The 25,891-nt window shown below is 42.2% G+C and overlaps 1 protein-coding gene across 2 annotated transcripts in view; it reads left to right on the forward strand.

Annotated features, from left to right (window-relative positions):
* STS (steroid sulfatase (microsomal), isozyme S) overlaps positions 1-24,830 on the forward strand; it is a 206,365-nt gene extending 181,535 nt beyond the window's left edge. For both annotated transcript variants that reach the window (XM_011957508.1, XM_011957509.1), the window contains 3 exons: positions 304-463; positions 8,691-8,812; positions 23,990-24,830. In XM_011957508.1, the coding sequence (XP_011812898.1) occupies positions 304-463; positions 8,691-8,812; positions 23,990-24,363 (656 nt within the window). In that variant the 3' untranslated portion in view covers positions 24,364-24,830. The remainder of the gene's footprint in view (positions 1-303; positions 464-8,690; positions 8,813-23,989) is intronic.
* The last annotated feature ends 1,061 nt before the right edge of the window (positions 24,831-25,891 follow it).

A 25,891-nucleotide genomic window follows, 5' to 3' on the forward strand; every position in this document is an offset into this window, starting at 1 on the left:
CAGAGTCATTGATTTGAATCTTTGGTGACTCAGATCTTTGTTGCCTTGAGTCCCTCTGATTACAAAGTTTTTGTTCAAGATGCCATACAGTGCTGACCATGTCACGCATGGCGGTGACTGTGTCATATATATTCCTTTTTTCAATACAACATATACTATATTGCTCATGGAATACTCATGGATGGAATCTATGTAATTAGAGCAGTTGGTTATTCTACACTGAGCACGAAAGAGTCCATTGAAGTGAGCATTTAAAGCGTTGAAATCTGCCTGTTGCCTCTTACTTCTTTTTTGATCTTTTAGGAGGAAAAGCAAACAACTGGGAAGGAGGTATCCGGGTTCCAGGCATCCTTCGTTGGCCCAGGGTGATACAGGCTGGCCAGAAGATTGATAAGCCCACTAGCAACATGGACATATTTCCTACAGTAGCCAAGCTGGCTGGAGCACCCTTGCCTGAGGACAGGTACTCTGATGCCAGGGTGGTTGGTATTGTCGAGCTCTGATTTCACAGCCCAGTATGCTCCGGTTTGCCTGCATAATAGTGTGGGGACCAAGGCCTTTGGCCCCCTGGAGTTTTCCTGAAAATCACAGGTTTGAGGCAGGTCAATTAGTAGGATAAAAGGCATATAAATTTACTTAACATGTACACAGGAGGCTTCCAAAGGAAGACCCAAAGATATAGGGGAGATTGTTCATTTTTATGCTGTGGTTCAACAAAGTACGGGCAGTGTGTAGAAGTAGAATTGGAGGGAAAAGTCTGACCTCATGCTAACGGACTGAGTGGGGAAACCCAGCCACGCCTGTCTATCTAGATGCTTCTTGGCCTCTCTGAGCAGTGTTCCTTCCTTCTGGGCATGGGACAGGGCCCTCTCTGGAACAGGGGTCTTATGACCTACGGTCAAACAAGGTAGGTCAGAGGATTTATTTATGGGCAGTTTTTACACAGAAAGGCAGGGGGAAAGTTGGAGTCATACTTTTAGGTTTGATGATGGTTTTGGGGACCAGGTGTTTTGGTTCTTATGGGGAAGAGGGATTCTAGTTTCTCTGGCACCTTGAGGTAGAGTGGGACTGAGAGCCAGGAGGGCAGGAGAAGGTCAGAGGAAAACTTCTGCCCTGAGGCTGCTGCTGAGGCCCTCTGTTTGGAGTGTCACACTGCCTCCAGCTGGACTTGTTATCTCTGTCCAGTCTGGGGCTTTACTGGTGGGTTTGCCAATGTAAAAACCCCTCTGCCAATCTCTTTATCCAGAGGGAAATAAACTCAGAGGCACTGAAGGTTTTTAGTGACCAGAAAGGTGGATAGGTGGTGTTTAATTCAGCCTTGGTCTTTCAACATTGTGCTGATGCTGTTGTTCTCGTCTGTTCTCCCCTCCATTGCTTGCCATTGTGCAGCTGGGCCACAACCTCTTTGACCTCCGACATTGGGATCCCACACCTTTTCCTTTGTCCACACTCAGCAGCCCTTTGCTGTAACAGTGAGAAATGCAGCCGGTTCCCCAGCTAACGCCCCATTTCCCAGCACGTCTTCACCAAGAAGTTCTAAATGAAATGTCTTTCTCTTAAATTTAAATACGATTTCATATGACATTGCCAGTGGTTTCTTCCTAAGTGTTATTACCAATCTGAAGAGTTTTAAGTGAAGCACACTGATTAATTGTTTTCATTAGTTTGGTGACAGACCAGGCTAATGTCACGCAGGCGGCTGCAAATCTTGTTTAAATTCAGCTGCAATGAGAAGGAAGAGGAAAGGCAAAAGGAAAGACAAAAACAACCGCACTGCCAAAGCAAGTCCAGAGATAGGTTTCCTCCCCCTCCCGCTGTTTTCGACCTTGTTTCCTTACTGGTTTCAACTCTGCTTTAGATACACACCCTTCCTCAACACACACAGACACACACCAATGAGAAATGCAGCTTTGACAGTTCAGCTATTCTCAAACTTTGAGGTCTCAAAACCCCTTTTCATTTCTTCTATGATTGAGGACCCCAATGATCTTTTGGTTATGTGGGTTGTGTCAAGAGGTGCTTATTATATTAATAATAAAAAATGAAATTTTTTAAGATACCAAAGTACTCCAAGCTCACATTCCATTGGCTAATACATCGATGATGTCATCATTCACCCTGTGGCCACTAGGAATGTTCACTGTACACTCCTAAAAGAGTGATAGTGAGAAAGACAAAGAGTGCCTTCCTGTTGTAAAAATAACATTGGCCTCACAGACCTCCTGAAAGGGTCCCAGAGAGTCTCTGGATCACGCTTTGAGACTAGCGGGTGCTATGGCTAAGAGTGGAGATTCTAGACCTGCACTGGTTGAATCCATATCCTTCTTTTTTTTTTTTTTGAGATGGGGGTTTCACTCTGTCATCCAGGCTGGAGTGCAGTGGCGCCATCTCAGCTCACTGCACCCTGCTACTCCCAAGCTCAAGTGATCCTCCCGCCCCAGCCTCCTGAGTAGTTGGGACCACAAGCATGCGCCACCATGCCCAGTTAAGTTTTTGTATTTTTGGTAGAGATGGGGTTTCACCATGTTGCCAAAGCTGGTCTTGAACTCTTGAGCTCAAGAAATCCTCCTGTGTCAACCTCCCAAAGTGCTGTTATTACAGGCTTGAGCCACTCAGCTTGAGTCTGAGGCCAATAGGGGAATTGTAAGATCCCCTACTCCAGTCAAACTATTCTTTTTTTCCACTCTAGTGATGGAAAACATGGCAGCAGTGTCTTACAGAAAGTTTTTCCTGTATAAAGCCAAAAATCCCATTCTCTATTTGACCTCCTCATTGGCTGTAGTTCTTACCTTTGGAATAAAGCTTAATACTTCCTTAAGTAGCTAGAACAGAGTGTTCAGTCAATCTCCTTTACTAAATTTGTCTCTCATGACCCATAATGTTAAAACCATCACTGCTCTTCACTTTCATAATATCTTGGAATGGTTTTCTACCCAGTGGGGGAAAAACAAGGTGAGGAAAAAGTTCAGAGGCAAAGAGGAAGATTCATAAAGGGAAATCTTACTGCTTCTACCTTCTAGCCACTCTAGTCTGAGGCTGATGGAGGTCAATCTGTGTTTCTTATATGTGCTCAATGAAGAAGGTAACAGCGTCCCTCTTAGAAGACCCAAGTATTTTGTGTGTGGGTTTGTGTCATCAGTAGAACCAACTCTCAGTATTGAAGATTCCCCTCTGTTTCTGATTCCTTTCATGGACCTTGGAGGTGCTTGTTGACCTCATTGGTTTTTGTTTTGTTTTGTTTTGTTTTTTTGAGACAGAGTCTTGCTCATTTGCCCAGGCTGGAGTGCAGTGGTGCAATCTCGGCTCACTGCAACCTCCACCTTCACCTCCCAGGCTCAAGCGATTCTCCTGCCTTAGCCTCCGGAGTAGCTGGGACAACAAGCATGCACCACCATGCTTAGCTAATTTTTTACATTGTTAATAGAGAGGGGGTTTCACTATGTTGGCCAGGCTGATCTCAAACTCCTGACCTCAGGTTACCCACCTGCCTCAGCCTCTCAAAGTGCTGGGACAACAGGGGCGCACCACCACGCCCAGCTAATTTTTGTATTTTTAGTAGAGACAGGGTCTTACCATGTTGGCCAGGCTGGTCTTGAACTTCTGACCTCAGGTAATCCACCCACCTCGGCCTCCCAGAGTGCTGGGATTACAGGCATGAGCCACGGCGCCTGGCCAGTTGACCTGGTTTTAAACCACATATGTTGCTTCTGTGTTGAGGTCCTAGCTTCTGGTACTAGTCCAGCTGTAAAATGCCTTCATCATCCTAGAGACAGCACAGGTTAGAAAACAGAAATGTGCTTCCAAGTGCCTCATGGGAATAGAATTATCACACAGTACCTTATTTAAAGCATATTGCCAACCAGGTCCAGTAATATTCTTATGTATTTGTCCAGAAGACTTTGAATATCTAAAGTAGTGTTTTCCCCCAGGGGTCACTTATCAATGCCTGGAGACATTTTTTATTGTCTTGGCTCAGGGTGCTACTGGCTCAGATGTGCCATCAAGCATCCTGCAATGCACAGCACAGACCCCTACTATGATGAATTATCTTACCCATTATGTCAGTAGTGCTGACGTTGAGAAATCCTACCCTGAAATTTATTATTGCTCTTTTATGGAAAATGTTGTTATAATGGAAAATCCCATCAAAACTTTTCAATAAAAGCATCTAGACAATACCCTCACATCTATATCCATCTATAAATGTGATACACAGATGTCTGCCTTTTAGAAAATAGCCTTAACTCCTTCCTGCTCAGAGTGGTACAAATAAGCTTTCTCATCTTCCTGCTAGAGAGATACTAAATTTGCACTTCTCAGGAGAAGAAACTCATTCAGAAGGTTGGACCCAAGCTGTTTGATGGCCACTTAACAAAGTGCCTTCGCTTCTTTCTGCATTTTGTCTGAAGAAGATAATTTCTGTTCAGCAGACCTCTATTCTTCAAGCATTGTCCTGTAATTCTCAGGAACCATTTTGGATCTAGTGGGAGTCCTTCCTGGCCAATCAAAGCATGGTGGCACATCAGAAGCCCTTGGATCCAAGGTTTCTACTTAAGCCAAAAGAAAGGTAGTCCGGAGGAACACAGGAAAGATTTTTGTTGTTGTTATTGTTTTGTTTTTGTTTTGCAGCATCTTAACACTGCAGTGAGAATAGTTCTCTAATTCAACCCTATGATGTGCTTACGTGAGGTTTCTCTCTGGCAGTGAATTTTTCTTTCATATGCATGTTAGTGATTCATTTTCATTCAGTGGCATGACTTATCAGAAGAACTTTCAGTATCCATCACCCTGAGCATATTCAGAAAAATTATTTCCCTCCAGGTCTCAAAATAAGCTGATTTTGGAAATAAATGGAGGACAACCTTTTGTGTTACAAAAGGCAGCAACAGGGGCTTGCAAAAAAGAAGAATCTAATACCTAACTGTTTTAATTCATTAACGTGAAAATTGTTTCTTTGGGTCTCATCTTTGCAAGCAAATACAATATTGCCATAGTATGAGTATGACCATGCCCCTTCCTAACATGGTATTAACATCAGTAATAGAGAATGGCAACAAGCCATAGTTGGTTACACCTTTTGGAAAACTCAACATTTTAACCATAGACCCTTCAGCTGGGACGCAAGGAAACAGAGTGCTGGCAACCTCAAGAATCAAATTTTAGAGGTGAAATATTTGGGGCTTCTGGTCCATAATTAAAATAAAAATTGACTTCATTTTTTAAAGTTTCAAAAACAAATTAATGCTTTAATGCTCAACACACTTTTGTCTAATGGAGACAAGGAATGGATTTAGCTGACTTCTCCCAGTAACTTTTTCCGACTTATAGCCGAGCCACTAGAGAAGACCTTTTCAATAGAGTATAACCGATGAAAAAGTCAGTGAGCTATATCAGGTTCACATCAGTTTTGCAAAATTAAAGGTGACTCTCTTCATGGGAAGAATCCCAAGTTTGTGTGTGTAACCACTTACACTGATCTTGCTTTCTGTTCAACTATGGCAGAGGGTTTAATGTTTACAAATGGAAACATATTTTTCTAAATTGTGAAAATAACTTTCTGAATACTTAAGATTCCCTTTAGTTTATTACAGATATATGTACTTTCTCCTAAAAATGTTTCCTTAACTATGATTGTCTACATTGAAATCGTTGTCATTTGTATATCAAATAAGCTGCTCACCAACATTGTGCCCCAAATAAGCTTCTCTATTAGTATCTAAGACCTTACCTTCTGTATCACCCCAAACCTTTTCTTTCTCTTATGATCCTTCAGTCCTTCCAGAGTTGGCTAGGCAATGGGCGGGTGGGAAGGACATTCCATGTGGAGGGACGAGGATGTTGAAAGCCTCAGAGCTGAGAGAGAATGGAGGAATGACGTCAATAGGGTTCAGGGAAGGTTTCCAGAACATGCCCTTTTTAATTATGTAAAAATTGTCTGTATGGTATTTAACTTGACCTGAAATTTTGACGCAAGGATGCCTTGCTAACAACCTGTTAATAGCGCTCCCATCATTGTCAGTCAGGAACTCAAGGAGAATAGCTTCACCTTCCAAATTAAAAACACTCCCAAACACTCCCTTTTCCACCAAGAGCCATGAGGGCACTAGGACAGAAAACACATCCAGTTTTTTTAGCATTGGCTGTTATGTAAACATGCTACAAAAACTTGAATTAGTTTGCAAGAAAAAGCCCGTTAGACTGTTTCCAGAGAAAACAGCAATGCTTTGGGTCACTTTGAAAGTGAGTTGGCCCATCTCCCCCAGAACACGACATTCTAAAAGCATTTTTGTACTAGCAGCATTAATGGAAATGTGCTATTCTCTGGGTTATTGCCATGGTTAACTGTGAATCCCACAAGTGGCTTAAAACAATCCCAAATATTTCGATAGCTTAGACACCACTTAAAAGTTTAGCTCAACAGAGTCACTTTCCATTTTTCATGGCAGAAATGAGGCTTCCTTTGACAGACCATATTTCTGCAACACTGTTAAATGGTGGCTTTCCATAGCAGCATGATTTATGGCCTGCCTCTAGGACGGACCACGTTAGGTGTAGGATATTAAAAAAAAAAAAAAAAAGTCTGTCTCCACATTGGAAGAAAAATAAGTTTGCAGAATAAACTTTGTGTCCCTCCTTTAAAAAAAATCTCAAATATTTCATTTTTAAGTAAGAAAAAATAATTATGAGACTTGGAGTCTTATTTTGTTTTAGTTAAATCCCCCTTTCCTATAATCGTGATCAATTTTTTCAGTTATCAAATACTGATCTTGGCCAAGACCGGAGGAGAGCTTGAAGCCAGAAGTTCAAGGCCAGTCTGGGCAACATAGCAAGACTTCATCTCTCAAAAAGAAAAAAAAAAAAAACAATGAAAAATAGCTGAGCATGGTGACATGTACCTGTAGTCCCATGTACTTGGGAGGATGAGGCAGAAGGATCGCTTGAACCAGGAGGTCAAGGCTGCAATCAGCTATGGTTGCTCCACCGCACTCCAGCCTGGATGTCAGAGCAAGACCTTGTCACTAAAAAAAAAAAAATTTTGAAAAATACTGATCTTAAGACAGCAATTCCGTCTCCCATGTTCTTATATCACGTGTTGAATTTTGTTGGCAAATGAAAAAAAAAAAAGCGAAATTCAAAAAGTAAAAGTCTAGTTTGTGTCCCAGAAAATGGGGATTCCATCTTGCTTTTGAGGAGTCATTGAAAGACATTCTCCCCACTTGGGGAAGGATGGAAATCCTCTGTCCCTTGTCTCTCTCTTTCAGATCACTTTTCACCATTGGGGGCTTTTCCTGGTCTAATTCCCATGCCTGCCCACTTCCCCTCTTACTTCTTCCTTCCTTTCAACTTTATTTGGGATCTCATAAAGGCCTGAGTCTTTCTTGAAAGGAATTTGAAAAGAACCGAGCACGATGACTGTCATTTCGGGATGGAAACAGTATTTCAGGGCACACGCTGCGTCTCAACAGAACTCTCTCTACCATGTTTCTTTCTCTTTCCATTGTGGTTCACGGGAACATTGGTTTGGGAAGTGAGCCAAGCCAGTCTTTTGTTCTTATTTTTACTTATGATAATAGAATATTTTCAGTCTACAGACTTCTGCAGAGAGCGTGATTAATAACAAGGGTTGAGGCCAAAGAAGTGCTAACAACAAGGTTATAATTACATTATGGGTTTTTAGTGACAGCAAAATAAACCATGGGAGAAAGCTCAAGGGACATAGGACCTCTAAAACACACTTACCCAAGTTATACAGCCACGTCAAACTTCTAGTTTCTAAACGCCTTGTAACAAGAGATGACAGGAATGTAGTGTTTTTAATCAGAGAAAGAAAATCCTCAAGTTAAACACTCAGCCTTTCAAAATAATTCTCTGCCTCTCGTTTTGATGGCAATGGCCTAATGGTATCATGGTTTCAATTTCTCATGTAGCTGTTAATTTATGTTTAATGTAAAACACAATTTTATACTTTATTCCTTTCTTCAGACTATAAGCAATCTTATTTTGCTCATCACCAACTGCATATGTCTTATTGTTTGCAATCTGGAAAGTTCCCCTTCTTGACCTAGTTAGAATCCCAGTAGTAGAGGAGATATATTTTCATTTGGGAATAATCTGTTCCCTGGTTATTTAACGGTATCATTATTATTATATATGAATTAATTCATTTTAATGAGAAATTTGTGTTCATTGCAGTCTACAAATCCAAGTTGCCTCATGCAATATGGTATCTTTTTATTTTAATCCCAAATTGTCAGGTGCCTGTCTTTTCAGCAGACCTGTATTTCATGAATAAAGCTTTCCCTTTGGTCAGGCAATAGACAGAAAATTGTGTTTTGGAGAAGCAATAGGAAGAATAAGGGTGTGAATGCCAGATCAGCTGGATTTCAATCCCGTCAGTTCTTACTCTGAACAAGGTCCCATGACCTTGGGCAAATTACTTAACCTTTCTGTGCCTCTGTTTTCTCATCTATGCAATGGGGATGACCGTAGTTCCAGCTCATGGCGCTCTTTGCAGATGTAATGCATGGACAGAGCTGGGATCAGTGTGTTGTTGCACAGTGCACCCAGGTGGGGTCAGTCTTCTTTGTATTCATTACAACTGGAGCTCCCTCATGCTCTTGTTGGTTCAGAAGGACATTTGAGAACACAGGACTGATTCACCACTTGATGTCTGGCTGTTTATCCCACAGGATCATTGATGGACGTGATCTGATGCCCCTGCTTGAAGGAAAAAGCCAACGCTCCGATCATGAGTTTCTCTTCCATTACTGCAACGCCTACTTAAATGCTGTGCGCTGGCACCCTCAGAACAGTGAGTAAACAGACATTTCCATGCTTCTCATGCTCCGTGCAACCTATGCCATGGGAATAGTTAAAACTAAAGGGCAAAAAGGTGGCTCTGCTCAATGGAGGCCAACAGGTGCCTCAATGTGCGCCCATGCTTTGCTTTGTCCTCTTTTTCCCTCCTCCTCCTCTCTTCTCCTTCTGGTGACATAGTTGTCCAGGTAGGAGGACATCAGAAGGCTATGCCATTCACCCACCTGAACACCACCCACAGCTTCTCTATCCCAGCAGAGGAAGCTCCCTGTTCTCAACAGGGCGCTGTGGCTGGTCCTTTATTGCATGCACAGCTTCCCAGCTTCATTCCTGGTACTCCTCCCACACTGAGGACCAGCCACTCTGTGCATGTGCTCTGTGCATTGCTGTGCTTACACTTGCAGGCTCTTCTCCTGGAAGGATGTCTTGCCTCATCCATCTTGGAGGGTACTGCTCAATGCCCCCCCGACTCTGCTGAAATGCCACCTCCTCTGCATGTCCTCAAAGCATTCCCCTCACTCTTCTAGCATGGCACTAAAGGCTAGACAAGGAATGAATAGCATTTAAATGTTTACCTGATTTATTTTCCCAGCCTAAAGATGATGGATCGTGACTCACGGAATCTGTATTTTGTGTATCATGCATATTTGCTACATTTAGATATTTAAAGCAAAGATAAAATGTTCTTCAGTACTATCCCATTTCCTGAACTGGGGGTTCTTTTAATTGTGCAATCGAACAGGATCTCTTGTGGGTTTTCTAATACTTGTTTTATAGTGGCATTTCCAATTAGCATACAGGAACAAATGGTTTATAATCTTAGGTGTGGTTATTGATTTCAAACCTTTCTTTCATATTTTTGAAACTTAGAATTACAGTAATATTCCTATCACTAAGATACATGGCAGTCAATGGAAAGTGATGAGCAATTTATAAAACTATTGAATGTACTAGAGGTACCTGTTGAGGTTGGACTTTCAGTTCCTTCTTTGGAGGTAAAATAAAATACCCCTTTTCTCTAAGGGGCTTTGGAGCTCTGCTTCTAGAACCTAGGACTGCCCCCCTACCCCGCCCCGAAGGAGGGGTGTGTAATAACCTCCTAGCTGCTAACTTCTTCTTAAACTTAGGGTGATTCCATTCCATTTTCCAACAAATCTTTCTCTTCCCCACTCACCTAGCCAATTTACCCAAGACTTATCATTTAAAGAGCAGCCTCTCTTTTATTTTTACAACTTTTCCATGAAATTACAACCCTTCTATTAGCCACAGAAATCACAACAGGTTTATGCTTCAGAGTTTCTCCTTTAAGTCTGGGCAGTTTCCTCATGATATGTTCTAGAAGACAAAGAACAGCAGAAACATGGGCTTGCGATTTTACTTCTGGAAGCGTTTTATTCACATATCTCATCCATGTGGCTACAATTCCTAGTTTCCATAAGAATACTGCTTCTTTTTTAGATCAGTTTATAGCATCGACTTCTGAGCTTTGTAATAAATCAGAACTCGAGGACTCTTTCTTTTTATATGGAGCCGGCAAGGAATGTGAAGACAAAGTTTCTGTGACTACTGCGTGTTCGAATAAGTCTGTATCATGTCCTGAACCTTGCAAAATTGTATTTTAATAGAGCCAAATCCCCAGTTAGAGAAGCCGGAAGGAACATATTGGATCAGAGGCTGGAGGAACACATTATGTGGAGGAGTAAAGAGAAGGGGGACAGGAAGAGACAGAAAATAGGAGTGAGAAAAACAAGACCCAGTTTCTGATAGGCAACTGGCCCCGGGATAAAATTTACTTCTTAGACTCTGAATGCAATTCCTTCAACTCTTCTGCCTTGAACTGGTAACAAAAAAAAGGAGAAATCACAGTATCTGAAGGCTAGAATCATTTATCGAGATAAAGGACCTCAGGAAAACATGATGTTTATGAATCATTTATGATTTATTTTTTCAGATGCTATCTGAAACTCAGCAACCATATTTGCTGTCTTGGCTTTTGTGTATGTCTTCATGTTTAGTCATTTTGTATTTTATCTATTCATTTTTTCTAGAAATATGTATTGAGCACCTACTGTGTGGAACATATCGTCTTAGCGCTGGCATCTGTCAGTGAGCAAAACAGACAAAGTTCCCTGCTGAAGAGTAGCTTACATTTTAGAGCATGAGGCACTGCTACCTGTGCCATGTGCTGGGAATACAGGGATGTGTAAGGAAAACGTGACTCTCATCCATATAGAGCTTTCTGTCACCTGGGGAAGACAGATCTTAAACTAGTACTAGTTGAGTGAGTCTGCATAGGTCATCTCAGATAGACTTTGGTAGGAGCTTGTCAATAATCACTAGAGTGTGGAACATATTCCATGAATCTTAGGGATAAGAGGGCTGTCGCCTGACCTCAGAATACTTTATTAGGAAAAAAAAATGTAGTATTAGGGTTTAGTAGCAGGCAGTGGTATGCTGGAATCAGCTCCTGATCGTTCAGGAATCTTGCCAGTTGGTTGTTAAACCATTGTCTGTCTTCATTTGGCTGTGTTGTGGGTGTTTACACCACGGCAATTGGCAAACATGACAAATACAGGTTACCTTTCCCCCTCAGAACCCTAGATTAACGACAGTTTGTTGGTACCAGTAGAACTGACTGCAGATGTTTTTAAGATGCAGTTACCATTTGTCTTGATTACTTAGAGGATTAAATGTTGTAATTCCAAACTCATGAAATACTGATTTTCCAAAAACTTATAGCTAGGATTTCATTTCCACCCTTTTAAAACATGAATCTCTTTTAAAATTTATATATAATGTCTTCGCTATAATTTAGTTGTCTCAGCAAATTGAATGACATAATTTAATTATGATCTGATATCATTATTCCTATTACATTTTACAAGAACTCATGAAAGCATGATTATAACATGGATAACTTTTCTTGCACTAAAATAAGAATTTTGAGTTAAAATTTACCATTCAATGGGTATGAAAAATTTTGGCTTTAACGTTTGACATATGAATTAATGTTATTAAAAATTCAACACAATGACAACTTGATTTTATGGATGGAATTGATCTTAGAGGGTAGGTGGATACTTGGCTCCAGGATTTTTAACCTGATGACTGTAGTCTGTGAGATAAATACTCACATTAATGGAGAGTCCCCAAACCAGCTGGTCATACCAAAATCCATGGGATAGCTGTAGATATATTCTAGAATGCAGTGCAATATAGTACATAATTAATAGCTTAAAGCGTTTTGTACAGACAAATATGTAATCTTAGCATCATGTAGAAAAAAAGTCACATATATTTGAAATGTCACACTTTAGTCAGGAAAAGGGATCTCCATGAAGCTATAAAAATTACTTACAGAAACAGGGCACCGATACCATTCTTTCCCTAGGAGAAGGATATAGACATCCTCATATTGAACTAGCAGAGCCTCATAAATCCTGCTCCATTTTCTATTCAAGTTTTTTGGAAACTTTTTTCCAACAACAAAAAAATAAAAATAAAAAAAGCTTTATTTAAAAAAATGACAATACTAGGAACATTTGAATGATTATCTTCTAGCTATTGTGAAATATACAATCAATTAATGTTAACTGGTGATGGATATCCCAATTTCCCTGATGTGATTATATGAGTGTTTCAAATGATCGCGGGTACCCTGAAAATACGTACATCGAATATGCATCAATAAAAAGTAAATAAATAAAATTACAGCAAACAGCAATAGGGTAATGGAATTCATTCCAAAGGAATGTGTTCCTTTCCAGCTTTCTGAAAGATACCTTCATTTCAAAATAAAAGCTGAGTAATGGTTTAAAATCAAAACCAGCTTACCATGGTAACATAAAGAAAAATGCTTGCGTTGCTCACTATCTAGCATTTTCATTTAATTAAAATTTAATTTTGCCTCTAAAACACACCTAATAAAAGAGAAGAGATTCTCATAACAGCCACTTATGAGTTAACAGCATCAGAAAGGCAGCAGTTGGCTTTCATCATCACTAGTAATTTTGGTGAGTACTTGTCAGATGCCCTTTCTCATCTGATCCTCTGAATTAGGATCTGAAGTGTCAGAAATGAAATATCAAGGGCTGAAACTGACCTAATATGAGATGCAGCATTTCCAAATTTAAGCTCACCGGGAACTATCCTGTATTTCAGCTGACCTTATAAAAGGACGTATTTTCATCCTACTCTGTAACTGTTGTAGCAATTAAGAAAAAGCACATATATGTAAACCATTTCAAGGATAACTTTTAAGTATTAGGATTTCTTTTCTTTGTGAACACTTCAGATGCTGCATTGCCACAAGCTTTTGATAGTTCAGGCATGCAGCCATTATTTCACTCTTGTGCCTGTGAAGCCCAGTAGCAAGGTATACAACATTTGTACTTGTAATTGTAGCAACACAGGATGATGGTGTCCTGGGATGAACAGAATTTGCTTTGGAGATCTAGGAGAAGGAGTGATTTATGAGGTTAGAAAAGATTTCATTGAACTTTTAATTTTTTAATTAAATATATTTTATATCGTTATCATCCAAACACATCAGTAATAGCTTAACTTCTCCTAACGGTCATTTCCAACAGTGGAAGAAAATCACCACATAAATAGATTTTGTGTTTTCCAACACAGTCTATTAAACATATATTTTCTTATGGAACTTCATACCTTATAGACAGTATCAGACAGTATTTGAGATAAACATTCAGTTTTCAACCAAAGTTGTAGTGTGTCTGATCTAAGATTACACTAATACTGTGGGAAAAAAAGTCCTGGTCATTACTTTTGCTAATTTGCTACAGTGCAAACTTACTTCCTTATAGAGACAAAGTAAGCAAAATTGAATTTTCTTTCTTGAATACAAAAAAAAAAAAACCCAAGAACTTGGTGTGGCTGAATGCTCAAATGCCCTCTTCCATCTAAACTTGGCACCCAGCTTATTCTGATCTTTTTGCCAGGGGTCACTTCTGATCTTTTCCCCTTGCATTCTCCGTCCTACCATTTCATTGATTTTCTACAGTATTTTACACATCTCTTTTCCCCGACTTCAACATGAGGCGTCTCTCAGTTCTCCCGGAATGTCTGCTTTTATGTCTCTAAACCCCCGCCGGATTTGCTTTCATATGCTCTCAGACCTGGTGTTTTCTAAATAGACATTTTAGTCCTAACCAGGGCATGCAATATTTAGCAATTTTTTGTGTCTTCCTTACTTTCGTATCTTCTATACAAAAATGTTTTGTAGGTGGTTATAGACGTTTCCCTTTGTTAATCTCATGTTCTTGAAATTTGTCATCTCTTTTTGTGATCATTATGTATCTTTTGGAGACGTGCTTGATGACAGTAAACACTGATGTTTATTGCATATTTACTGTCTGCAGGACACTTTGTCAAGAACATTGTATTTGATATCTCATTTAATCCCCTGAATTAGAAGAGATTATGATTATATTAGTTTCAGATTTGACCGTAACAGAAAACAATAAAAAAAAAAGTTTACATTAGAGAAGGTTTTTTTTTGTTTGTTTGTTTGTTTGTTGAGATGGAGTCTCGCTCTGTCACCCAGGCTGGAGTGCAGTGGCGTGATCTCGGCTCACTGCAAGCTCCGCCTCCCAGGTTCACGCCATCCTCCTGCCTCAGCCTCCCGAGTAGCTGGGACTACAGTCTCCTGCCACCATGCCCGGCTTTTGTATTTTTAGCAGTGATGGGGTTTCACCATGTTAGCCAGGATGGTCTCGACCTCCTGACCTCGTGATCTGCCCGTCTCGGCCTCCCAAAGTGTTGGGATTACAGGCGTGAGCCACCACACCCGGCCTTTTAGAGAGAGGTTTATACCTCCATCTCATGGGCGACATCCAGAGACAAATGGTCCAGAAAGTCTCTGGGGTGCAGAATCTTTCAAGCGGCTTTTCCACCTCCTGTAGAATGTGACAGCTTCATCTTCGTGGTGAGTGATGGCTGTGTCTACCCTAAACGCATACAATGGTGGGATGGATGGGAAAGATGAGAAGAAAAAAGTGCATGGCTACTACTTCCCAAGGAAGATAATCAGACTCTTCGCAGAGGCCAGAAGTTGGTCACCTGTTCACACTTAGCTTCACAGGAGGCTGCAAAGGAGAGTTTTGTTGTGGGTTTCCATGTACCCAGAGGAACGTTCAGTGACTGTGGGAGGCTGGGGGATCAGCTAGCTATCTCTCCTCCCAGTGTTATTTTTCCCAATTATAGACGGGAAGACAGAGAGGTAGAAGGTCACATTATTGGCATAGAGTTGTAAAGTTGATGGCCAAGTTGGGATTTGCAACCAACACTGTCTGCTTTTGAGTCTGTCTCCCATTAATCGAAATGTCTTCCCCTAAGACAATATGTTCTTTTACTCACAATTATAAATCATGACTCTTCTACCTAACTGTGTATCTGGACATCTCCGTGCCCCAATGCGCTGAGTCCACGATTCATTCACATCCTCTTATTCCCCAAATGTGGACATCCTTGGTGTTATCAGGTCTCATACTCCTTCCACTGGCTCCATGCCTGATCCTCGTGCTCTCAGCTGCCCTCTTCCCTCTCCATGAATGTTCTTTCCTGGGGGCCAAATGACTTATGCCCCCTGCACAATTCCTGATGACTGCCCATTTTTGGTACCAAGCAATCCCAAAGCAAATGTACTTCCAAGCTCTCTGCCTTCCTCACTCTGTTATCTGCCGTGATCAGATCGTAACCTCCAGTGCCTCACAGTAGCCTGTTGGTCCTTCAAGCTGGAGGTGGTGCAGAGCCATTGTGTGATTTCAGGCAGGATGCTCCGGATGGATCCCAAGGAGACTGTGGAGTGTATTTGGCTTCTTGTCTGCTCACACTGGATTTCATGATGACAGCTGGCTCCACCCCTCTCTTTCCATCCCTTCCTCCTAATGACCATCATCTCCTTTTTAAAAAAATTTATCCAACAATTTTTTTTTTTTTGAGGTAGAGTTTCGCTCTTGTCACCTAGGCTGACATGCAGTGGCACGATCTCATCTCACTGCAACCTCCACCTCCAGGTTCAAGCGATTCTCCTGCCCCAGCCTCCCGAGTAGCTGACCTCAGGTGATCCACCCCGCCTCGGCTCCCAAAGTTCTGGCATTACAGGCGAGGGCCACTGCACCTGGCCCCAACAATTTTTTATTGGGCCTCTATTCTATCTAAGATACTAGACACTACACATTTAGGAGATGTGGGAGATACAGTCCCTGCCTTCAGAGAGGAAATAATCCAGCCAGAGAATTGGAGACCTCAAGTGTTGACTGAGTGATGAAAACTGGTGAGAAGAACAGAGGAAGACTGGTGACTTCCAGCTGGGAATTCAGATGGGTTCATGAAGGGGAACATAGCAGGGCTTTGAAGAACAGCTAGACTATCAATATGGAGGCAAGGAAGGGAAAGTGAGGGAAGAGTCTCATATACATCATACACCCACTTTGTTCCAGGTTATATATTTCTGTCCCTTACTATGCAAAACCCAAGGCTTAATAGAAGGCAGTATTTTGTCCTCAAATACTCAGGCATCAGTTGAGAAAGCTTGTGTTGCTCTCAAATTGCCTAGCTGTGAAGCAGGTGCACCCAGCCACTAGAGCTGCCTCCTTATCCTTCTCACTGTTGTATCGTGAGCTCTGGTGCTGCCAGCTGCAGGAAGCAGGCAGAACTTATCTACTGTCATCCATTTTATATTAACCAAGGGCTGAATAGTTAGGGGGTTTGTGCTATGGTAAACAGATGGCAGTGAACCTCGGGGGTCCAAAGCAGAGCTTGGGGCCAAGATGCTTCTGGCGAATGTGCATGTATTAAGTTAGAAGACGCATGATCTCTGGAGGCTCAGGTATGGACACACTGTAAAATCTTTGGGTCTAAGAAAAGATTTGAGGCATTAGTGTGAGGTGTCTGGATGAGACTAGGGTAATGTATGGAACAATTTTTTAGGTGGATCGCAGGAGTCAGGAGGGCACCATGGGATGGGTGTTCAGACATCAGTTCAGTAGATGACATTAACTTTTCTGTAAACTTACTGAGGGGACAGGCCTACGGTTCTTTGTGTGGGGGTTCCTCACAACGGAAAAATGGAACAGTATGTGAAATGGTTCTTGAAGACCTTCAAGATGGCAACAGAGGTACAGGCTGCCAAGACTGAAAACCCAAAATATCTGCGTATGCCTTCTATGATATATACATGCCGTCTTCCAAGCACCCAAAATAAATCTCGCCAAAACTACCAGTTGAACATCATTCATCAAGGGAAGTTTAAATCTGAGTGATACATTAAGAGCCAATGTGTTGAAGCCATGTAGATTTATTAATAGTTTTCCATATACTTTAAGAATCCTTAGCAGAAAAAAAAGTCTTATGACATGTATTACAGTAGCAACAGATTGAAGGGCAGATGGAAACTGAATTGTTTCTTGCGTAAATTGGCTGCAGCTTTCTGTTCACAGTTAACTCATGTATAGTCTCTACTATAGACCCAGCCTTCTTCTGACAGCATCACATATAGGAACCAATTTTTAATCCTCAAAGCAGGGAAGAACTATTATTACAAACGCATAACAGAGGAGCAGACTGGGACACAGAGAGGTGAGAGCAGCTATGCCCAGCATCACGTATGTAAGAAATTACAGAGCTCATGGTTGAACCTAAACTATTGCTGCTCAGAGCTACGCCCTTAACCAAGTCAGTGGCATGAAAAACCTTGATGGAAGCACCTGCCCTGTAGCTAGTACATTCTCTCTCTCTCTCTCTTCCCCCCACCCCGCCCCCGGGCTCCTCTGTCTATGCAAGTCTCACAACACATTATCAGGCTAAGAAAGGCAAATGCTCTTTTATAAAGACATTGCTATCGTCCTGGAACAAGAGAGTCTTCGGGCCCCTGGCACCACCCCTTCTCCATCATATTTGTCTCGTAAAAGCACAGCAACTCTACCTGCCTCTGTTCCTTCTATACTGCCTATGGATCCTTGGTGCCTTTTCTGTCCCTTAGAGCTGTTCGTTCATTCATGCAGTTTATCAGCAAGCCTTGGAGACTTGTGACGATTGTCTGTCTCAGCCCAGTTTCTGACTCATTTTATCAAAAATAAAGCTTGTCTTATTTTATAGTTTAGCTCTCAGAGGGTTCATGTGTAGGGAGTGGCAAATTTGTGCTGTGATAACCATTAGACCTGACATTTCAGGGGCTCAGCCCATCCAACATTTATTCTCACTCTTGCTGTAGAACGGAGCTTCTCAACCTGGGTACTATTGACGTTTGGGGCCAGATCATTCTCTGTGCTGGAGGCTGCCCTGTGCATTCTAGACTGCTGAGCAGCATCCGTGGCTTCTCCCCACCAGGTATCAGTAGCACATCTGCCCCACCGCAGCTATGACCACAAAATGTGTCTTCTGACATAGCCAGATGTTCGGGAGATAACCGTGTGTTCAGTGCCTGTCTTGGTGGGAAGGTGGGGGTCTAGGAGGAGAGGGTTCTGCCATCCATTTGTCAGGGACCACCCTGACAGAGGCCCCATCATCTCGAATGTCACCGGCAGAAGAGACAGCTCCTCTGTGCTGTGGCTGGGAAAAGACATACCACATACTACCCACATTTGGCCAGAACGGGCCATGCAGCCTTTCTGACTTCAGGGAAGCTGGAAAGTGTTCTGGAGCACTTGGATTACTCAGGGTTCATTATCCCCAAGAAGGAGGTGTAGTCTTGTTTTTGTGGCCTCAGAGTTCCAGGCCAGGGCGCCTTGCTTTAGCCGCTGTGAGTTAGAAGCAGGGGCCGTAAGGGCACAGTCACGTCGTGTGATGAGTGTCTGTCATGTGTGCAGCGTCTTTACTTCTCCCAAACGGGCTTTCCAGACCTGGTTTTGTTTTGTCTCACATGATGGCTCTGAGACTTCTGCAAGACAGCAGTTTAAACATTCAGAGAGGCCTGGAAGCGAGTGTCCCAGGGTCCGGATTGTGCCCATCTCTGTTATGGAGTGTTGTGACTGCTCTAAGTAGAGAATTCAGAATGCAAGACGTGAGAGGCTTGCATCATTATGAGAGGCCAGAAGCATTTGGGGCCCTTAGGATAAAGACAGAATGAGGCTTCGAGGACCCTTTTCAAGAGGACGTTGTTAACATTTGTAGGCGATGTAGCATGACCCTGTTCCCGGACCAAAGCGAGGGTGGGACCTGCTATTTCCTGCAGCCCAACAAGAAGATGCAGATGAACTGGGGAGGAAGAGAGTTTTTATTTCTGTAACCGGTTACAGGGAGAAGGCCTGGAAAATATTGCCCAGACCAACTCAAAATGACAGCTTTCTGGAGCTTGTATACCTTCTCAGCTATAAGTTTATGTGCAAGTGTGCATTCATCTAAAGACATAAGTCATTAACTTCTTTTAATCTGTAACTAAGGTCGGAATCCTGGAGACCTTCCTCTGGAGCCTCAGTAAATCGACTTAATCTAAATGGGTCCAGGTGCCTGGGGTGATTACCCTTATCTTGTCTCCCACTAAATCGTGGAGGTTTGGGGAGTTCCTTCAGACCCCCATAAACTTGTTTGTGGAGGTCTGGGGAGTTTCTTCAGACCCCCAATAAAACTTGTTTAATCCTAAACGGGTCCTGTTAAGAATGCCTTTGTTATCTTGTCATGCTTCGAGGCCCAGGAGAGGCCTGGGCAGAACTCTTGGTGGGCTTTTGTTCCATTCCAGCCTTTGTATGAAGACACTGGCTCTATCAGCTTTTAAGATTTAACTTGCCGGGCGCAGTGGCTCAAGCCTGTAATCCCAGCACTTTGGGAGGCCGAGACGGGCGGATCACGAGGTCAGGAGATCGAGACCATCCTGGCTAACACGGTGAAACCCCGTCTCTACTAAAAAATACAAAAAACTAGCCGGGCGAGGTGGCGGGCGTCTACTCAGGAGGCTGAGGCGGGAGAATGGTGGGAACCCGGGAGGCGGAGCTGGCAGTGAGCTGAGATCCGGCCACTGCACTCCAGCCCGGGCAACAGAGCGAGACTCCGTCTCAAAAAAAAAAGAAAAAAAAAAAAGATTTAACTTCCCCACTCAGTCAGTGCTGGAACAGTTATTACGGAGGCCTGTGTTAGTGAGACCTGGCCTGCCACAACCCGACTCCAAGAGGTTAAGAGGGAGCTTGTGCTAGATACTAATACTGATTTTAAAAAATATTTTAGTACATAACGGAAGTTCTGGTTTGTGCCCTCTCTATTTTTGTTCTTGGGGAGCACGTGTGCTCATTTTCGGGGCTTCCTTGCCAGGGCTCCTGCTTCCCGTGGCTGAGTTGCTGTAACTCAAAGTAATAGAAATCACAACGTCTCTTCCAGTTCCAGGGTCAGAAGCCCCTGTGGTCCCCAGACAATCCCAGGGAACCCAGAGACCTCTTTTTTCTCTTTGCTCGCAGCTTAGTTTATTTTTAATAAGATAGCTGCTTTAGGATCCTGTGTGGAGGATGCTGAATCAGTTTCTGGCTTAGGCATCAACTTTTTCTCACTTACATTCTATCTGCCTTTTTGTCAAATGACAATAAACTTTCTTCTCTCATGAGCTGAGTCACACTGTTTAGTGGTGATTTTATATAAAAATATATTTCACCAGATGGATGATGATTTCCTAGCATTTTGTTCTAGCACAGTGACATAACAGTACTATATCATATGTCACTGATATCTTTGACCATTACTTGTGACAATTCGTTTTCTTAATTTGGGGGAGGGTTTTAAAACACTCAGTAGAATTATTGTCCTCATCACCACTTAGACTACTTAAACAAGTAAAACAAAACAAAACGAAACTGTCCACTTTAATTTTCCTGCGTTCTGTATATCAAATTTAATAATTCCTTTTCCGGGTCATTGGATCTCAGTTATAAATGAGTCTCAGTTTCCAGTTTGGTAAAAATATTTATGTTTTTCAGTGGTGAGGGAGAAACAGTCTTTTATCAGAGCAGTTGATGATAATTTTTAAAATACAATAGTGAATAAACATTTTTTAAAAATTTAACATTTTTCTAGTATATGAGGATACTCAGGATGAAGCATGTTATCAAAATAATTTTGGAATACAGGACTAAATATACCTATGAAAAATATAAAATGATGCCAGGCATGGTGGCTCACACCTGTAATCCCAGTGCTTTGGGAGGCCAAGGCAGGAGGATTGCTTGAGCCCAGGAATTCAAGACCAGCCTGGGCAACATGGAGAGACCCCATCTCTACAAAAAAATTTAAAATATAGCTGGGCATGGTGGCATACACCTGTGGTCCCAGCTACTTGGGAGGCTGAGGCAGGAGGATTGCTTGAGCCCAGGAGTTCGAGACTGCAGTGAGCTATGATCATACCACTGCACTCCAGCCTGAGCGATAATGCGAGACCCTGTCTCTAGAAAATGCAAATCGAAAATATAAATTAAACAAAAGAAGGTGACTCTGCCAGGTGCCTTCTATTTTATCTAGTGACTGAGCTGTGCTCTTTATCTTTCAAATGACAGTTTCAAAGATATCAGTTTGGAGATGTCAGTTCCTGGGTTCCTGATGAATAATAGAACAAGCTCCCAAAGTAGGGGTGGTTATCTTGTGAGCCACTATACAATAAAAAGTGCAGTTCTAGTTCTCTCTTTTCAGTAAATCTAAAGTGGACCAGAGAAACAGCACAGGGACTAAGCAATCTACCTTTTTATGAAAAGTTTTTAAAAATCCAAATGAAAGGATAAAAAGGCAAGCAACCCCAGAGCATGCTAAATAATTCTTTAGAATAATTAATTCTTAGTTCTACACTTGTCTGAACTACCCAGCAACACCACTGCCGTTCCCAGGCCAGGGTGCCTGCATCTCTTGACTGGGCCTGATGTCGATCTGATCTTCCAGCTCACACTTGGGGAGGATTGTGCTCTGGTGGTAATGACGGGATCCTGTGAGTGCCTTTCAAAAGCAAATGGAAAATACAGGCTCTTTACATGAATTTATTCCAGGAGCCTGTATTCTCCTGGGGTTTTAAACACACAGAGGCTTGACTCGAATGTCAAGTTCAAAACGCCCTCTAAATTTGCATCACTGGGAGCACGAGCAAGAGAGGCTTCCTGGCTCGCTTCTCTATGTACCCACTTTCTCTCTCGGCTGACCCTGAGGAAGGATTCTAAGTGGCTGCAAATGGCAGGCTCTGTCAGCCTGTCTCCAAAAAGTCTTCTGAAGGAAATTTCTCATACCCTGGAAGAAAGTGTGGGATGAGAGGAGTGGATGGAAAGCATCTTAAGGTTACTTGCTGCCTTTTGAAACCCTGCTGGAGATGGTAACCAAGTCCCGGAATTCTTCCTGCAGCCTGGCGTGTCTGTGTGTCAGCTTGACCTTATCTTTCTGAAGCAGGTGCACTGAGCCCATGTAAAGTGCACAGATGTCATGTCCTGCTCTCGCAGAAGCAGCTATGCCACAGACCGCAGGCGTCTCATTATGAATCTTCTTTAATATATTCATCTAAACGTATTCACCTTGCTTTCCCTGTCTTTCTCAGCTTAAAAAAAAACCCACACACACAAAGCGGCTGACTTTTCCCATCTCTAACCTTGTCCAAGGTCAGGGGCGATTTGGGGACATCACAGGGCCCCAGTGACTGTCACTTTAAACCCATTGCATTAATCTATTTTACATTTTGATCAGTTGATCATGAAATACCTATAACTACAAAAGTCGCCCATGCCATTATATGCACAAATGATCGGGATGACTTCCACAGGGGTGGGGGGCTTCCTCGGAGGAAGGCCTCTTTGGTTTTATGTAAAAGCTGTAAGGGCATTCATGCTCTGCACCTGATTCTAGTGGGTTCATGCATTTTCATTCTCGGTTTTTATCTGCTACATTTTGCCTACCCAGGAAACATGTTTAGGCCTCTGTTAGAAGGTGTTCCTTCTAGAGCTCCTCAGAAAATGATAACATTGTCTGATAAATAGGCAATGGATCAATTATTTCATAATTATTCATTTGTTTGTAACTTAGTTTTTCCGAGCAATTTCAATATTTTGGAGTTTATTGAAATACAGAACTTACATTTAAAAAACTAACCATCCTATTCTGGCATTGATTAATTCCCCTAATTTGGAATTTCTAACAGCTTTTAAAGGTATATGTTGCATGCCATTATATTCTAATTTAAAGATTTTTAGTACATGTATAGAGTTGAGCAACCTACTTTCAGAACATCTCCTTCATCCCCAAAAGATCGTTTCCATCCCCCATTTGTAATCCCTCCTCACCCTCACTTCTAGCCTCATTTAATTATTTTTTATTTTTGTTTGTTTATTTTTGTTTTGTTTTGTTTTGTTTTGAGACAGGGTCTTGCTTTGCCACCCAGGCTGGAGTGCAGTGGCATGATCACAGCTCACTGAACTTTCCACTGCCTGGGCTCACACAATCCTGCCTTAGTCTCTGGAGTAGCTGGGACTACAGGCACATGCCACCACACCCAGCTTTTTTTTTTTTTTTAATTTCTTATAGAGAAGGGCTTTCACTATGTTGCCCAGGCTGGGCTCAAACCCCTACCTAGGCTCAAGTGATTCTTCCACCTCAGCCTCCCAAAGTGCTGAGATTACAGGCATGAGCCACTGCACTCGGCCCTCATTTAATTCTTTTACTTTTTTTTTTTGAGACAGAGGCTCGTTCTGTCACCCAGGCCAGAGTGCAGTGGCGCAATCTCAGCTCACTGCAATCACCGCCTCCTGGGTTCAAGTGATTCTTTTGCCTTAGCTTCCTGAGTAGCTGGGATTACAGGGACCTGCCACAACACCCAGCTAATTTTTGTATTTTTTAGTAGAGACAGGGTTTCGCCGTGTTGACCAGGCTGGTCTCCAACTCCTGACCTCAAGTGGTCCATCCGTCTTGGCCTCCCAAAGTTCATTTAATTCTTGATTTGACATTTTTTGGACTTCCTGAAAACTGAGAAAATAAACTGTTAACTGCGGTCCTACCAAGTTTGACGCTGTTCCTGCTGGCTGTGTGTGTTGGTGTCTATGTGTGGCTTCATAATCTCTCCTGTACATATTAACATTGTGCCTGCAGCCTTATGATATCTTCACCTTCTTAAATCACATGGCAGCATAATTTCCGCATCACTTTTTCATTTGTGGTACATACAAGGATGCTTCATACCTAATGCCGTTTCCATCCTTTTAAACCACAGGCACATCCATCTGGAAGGCCTTTTTCTTCACCCCCAACTTCAACCCCGTGGGTTCCAACGGATGCTTTGCCACACACGTGTGCTTCTGTTTCGGGAGTTACGTCACTCATCACGACCCACCTTTACTCTTTGATATTTCCAAAGATCCAAGAGAGAGAAACCCATTAACTCCAGCAACCGAGCCCCGGTTTTATGAAATCCTCAAAGTCATACAGGAAGCTGCGGACAGACACACCCAGACCCTGCCAGAGGTGCCCAACCAGTTTTCATGGGACAACTTTCTTTGGAAGCCCTGGCTTCAGCTGTGCTGTCCTTCCTCTGGCCTGTCTTGCCAGTGCGACAGAGAAAAACAGGATAAGAGACTGAGCCACTAGCTGTGCCTGGGGACCAGACAGATGCATGTGGCAAAGCTCACCATCTTCATTACAAACACACGCCTGAGAGTGGCACTGGGGAAACATAACTCCATCTACACCTTGGATTTGGACTGATTCTCTATTTTATCACCTGAAGGCTTGGGCCAGAGCTCAACAGCTACTCAACTGAAGGGGTGCGGGAGATGAGGTCTGTAGTATACAGAGAGGAAGATGGTAGGTTTATGCCTTCTGTGGCCAGTCTTGGACTCATGGAAATAGAATGAATAGAGGGGCATTCACAAGGCACACCAGTGCAAGCAGATGACAAAAAGGTGCAGAGGGCAATCTTAAAACAGAAAGGTGCAGGAGGTACCTTAACTCATCCCTCAGCAAATATCTATGTCAACAGTATAGGTTACCATTTACTCTATAATCTGAAGTGATGCAATAACCAGCATAATAAAAAGGCAATCACATAAAAAAGAGTTTAGTCATCTAAACATAAGTAACTTTAAGATGAATGAAAGATCTTTAGGAATCATAGATGATGGTAAGTTCCACTTTGGTTATTGGAAGACAAGTCATTATTACTGGTATTCGTCAAAACACATATCAAATGCTTTTCATCACATATATAGTTATACATACACACACACACACACACACACACACACATATAGTATATTCTTTCCTCAAGAGGGTTAAGATGTCTAAAATAGGGACCTAGAAGCTTATCACTATTTAAGTAAATACAGTAGAAGCTCACAAATAGAGTTCTTTGCACAATGATTTTTTGTAAAATTTTATAGTAATAATCCCAAGGCAAATCTCTTCTAAACTGATTTCCATTCCATAATTTGTAGGATAATTCTTGGATTCCACTGTTTTCTTCGGGGAATGGAAGTTCTGAATTAAAAACCCACTGTGGAGATGCTATGGTTCAGGGAATCTCTTCCAATGTAATTCAGAATCATTGGCCTAGAAAGTGTCTGATATTTGGAGGGGAATAAAAATCACTCACAAGCAATCCATGTTCTATACACATAAGCATAATTTCCTTCAGTTCTAGGCAGAAGTTCGTCATCAGAGAACAGTCATGTATGCAAGTTTTGTGGCTGAGAAATTTCTGTGCTTCCAATCCACAATGAGATGCATGATTTTGTTTTCATCCCATTTCCCCCAAGCCCCTGTAAATCAGGGAAGATGCATAACTGATCACCTGGGAGAGGGCCTGATAGTGGCACAGCTGGAGATAGTTTCAAAGTCTAAACCACCAGCCCATCCCGAGGAAAGGCTCCTATGGAATGTAAAGTGCAATCATTTCTTCAGATATAAGACTTTCCCCAACAATGTGATTGGATTCCTTTATGACAAAATCGAGAGAAGCTGCCATCCACCTGCTTACACATTCATCTCTTTTGTGGACTTGTCTGACCATCTTCTGTTTGCCCAGAGTTTGCTCAATTCCAAGACAGTGCCCATGGATGGAACACCTGTAACCCACACAGCGGTTTGCAGAGAATGTTAGCCATGACTTGGGCTTTCT

Source organism: Colobus angolensis, unplaced genomic scaffold (assembly GCF_000951035.1).
Source record: "Colobus angolensis palliatus isolate OR3802 unplaced genomic scaffold, Cang.pa_1.0 Scaffold444, whole genome shotgun sequence".
Taxonomy (NCBI): Eukaryota; Metazoa; Chordata; class Mammalia; order Primates; family Cercopithecidae; genus Colobus; species Colobus angolensis.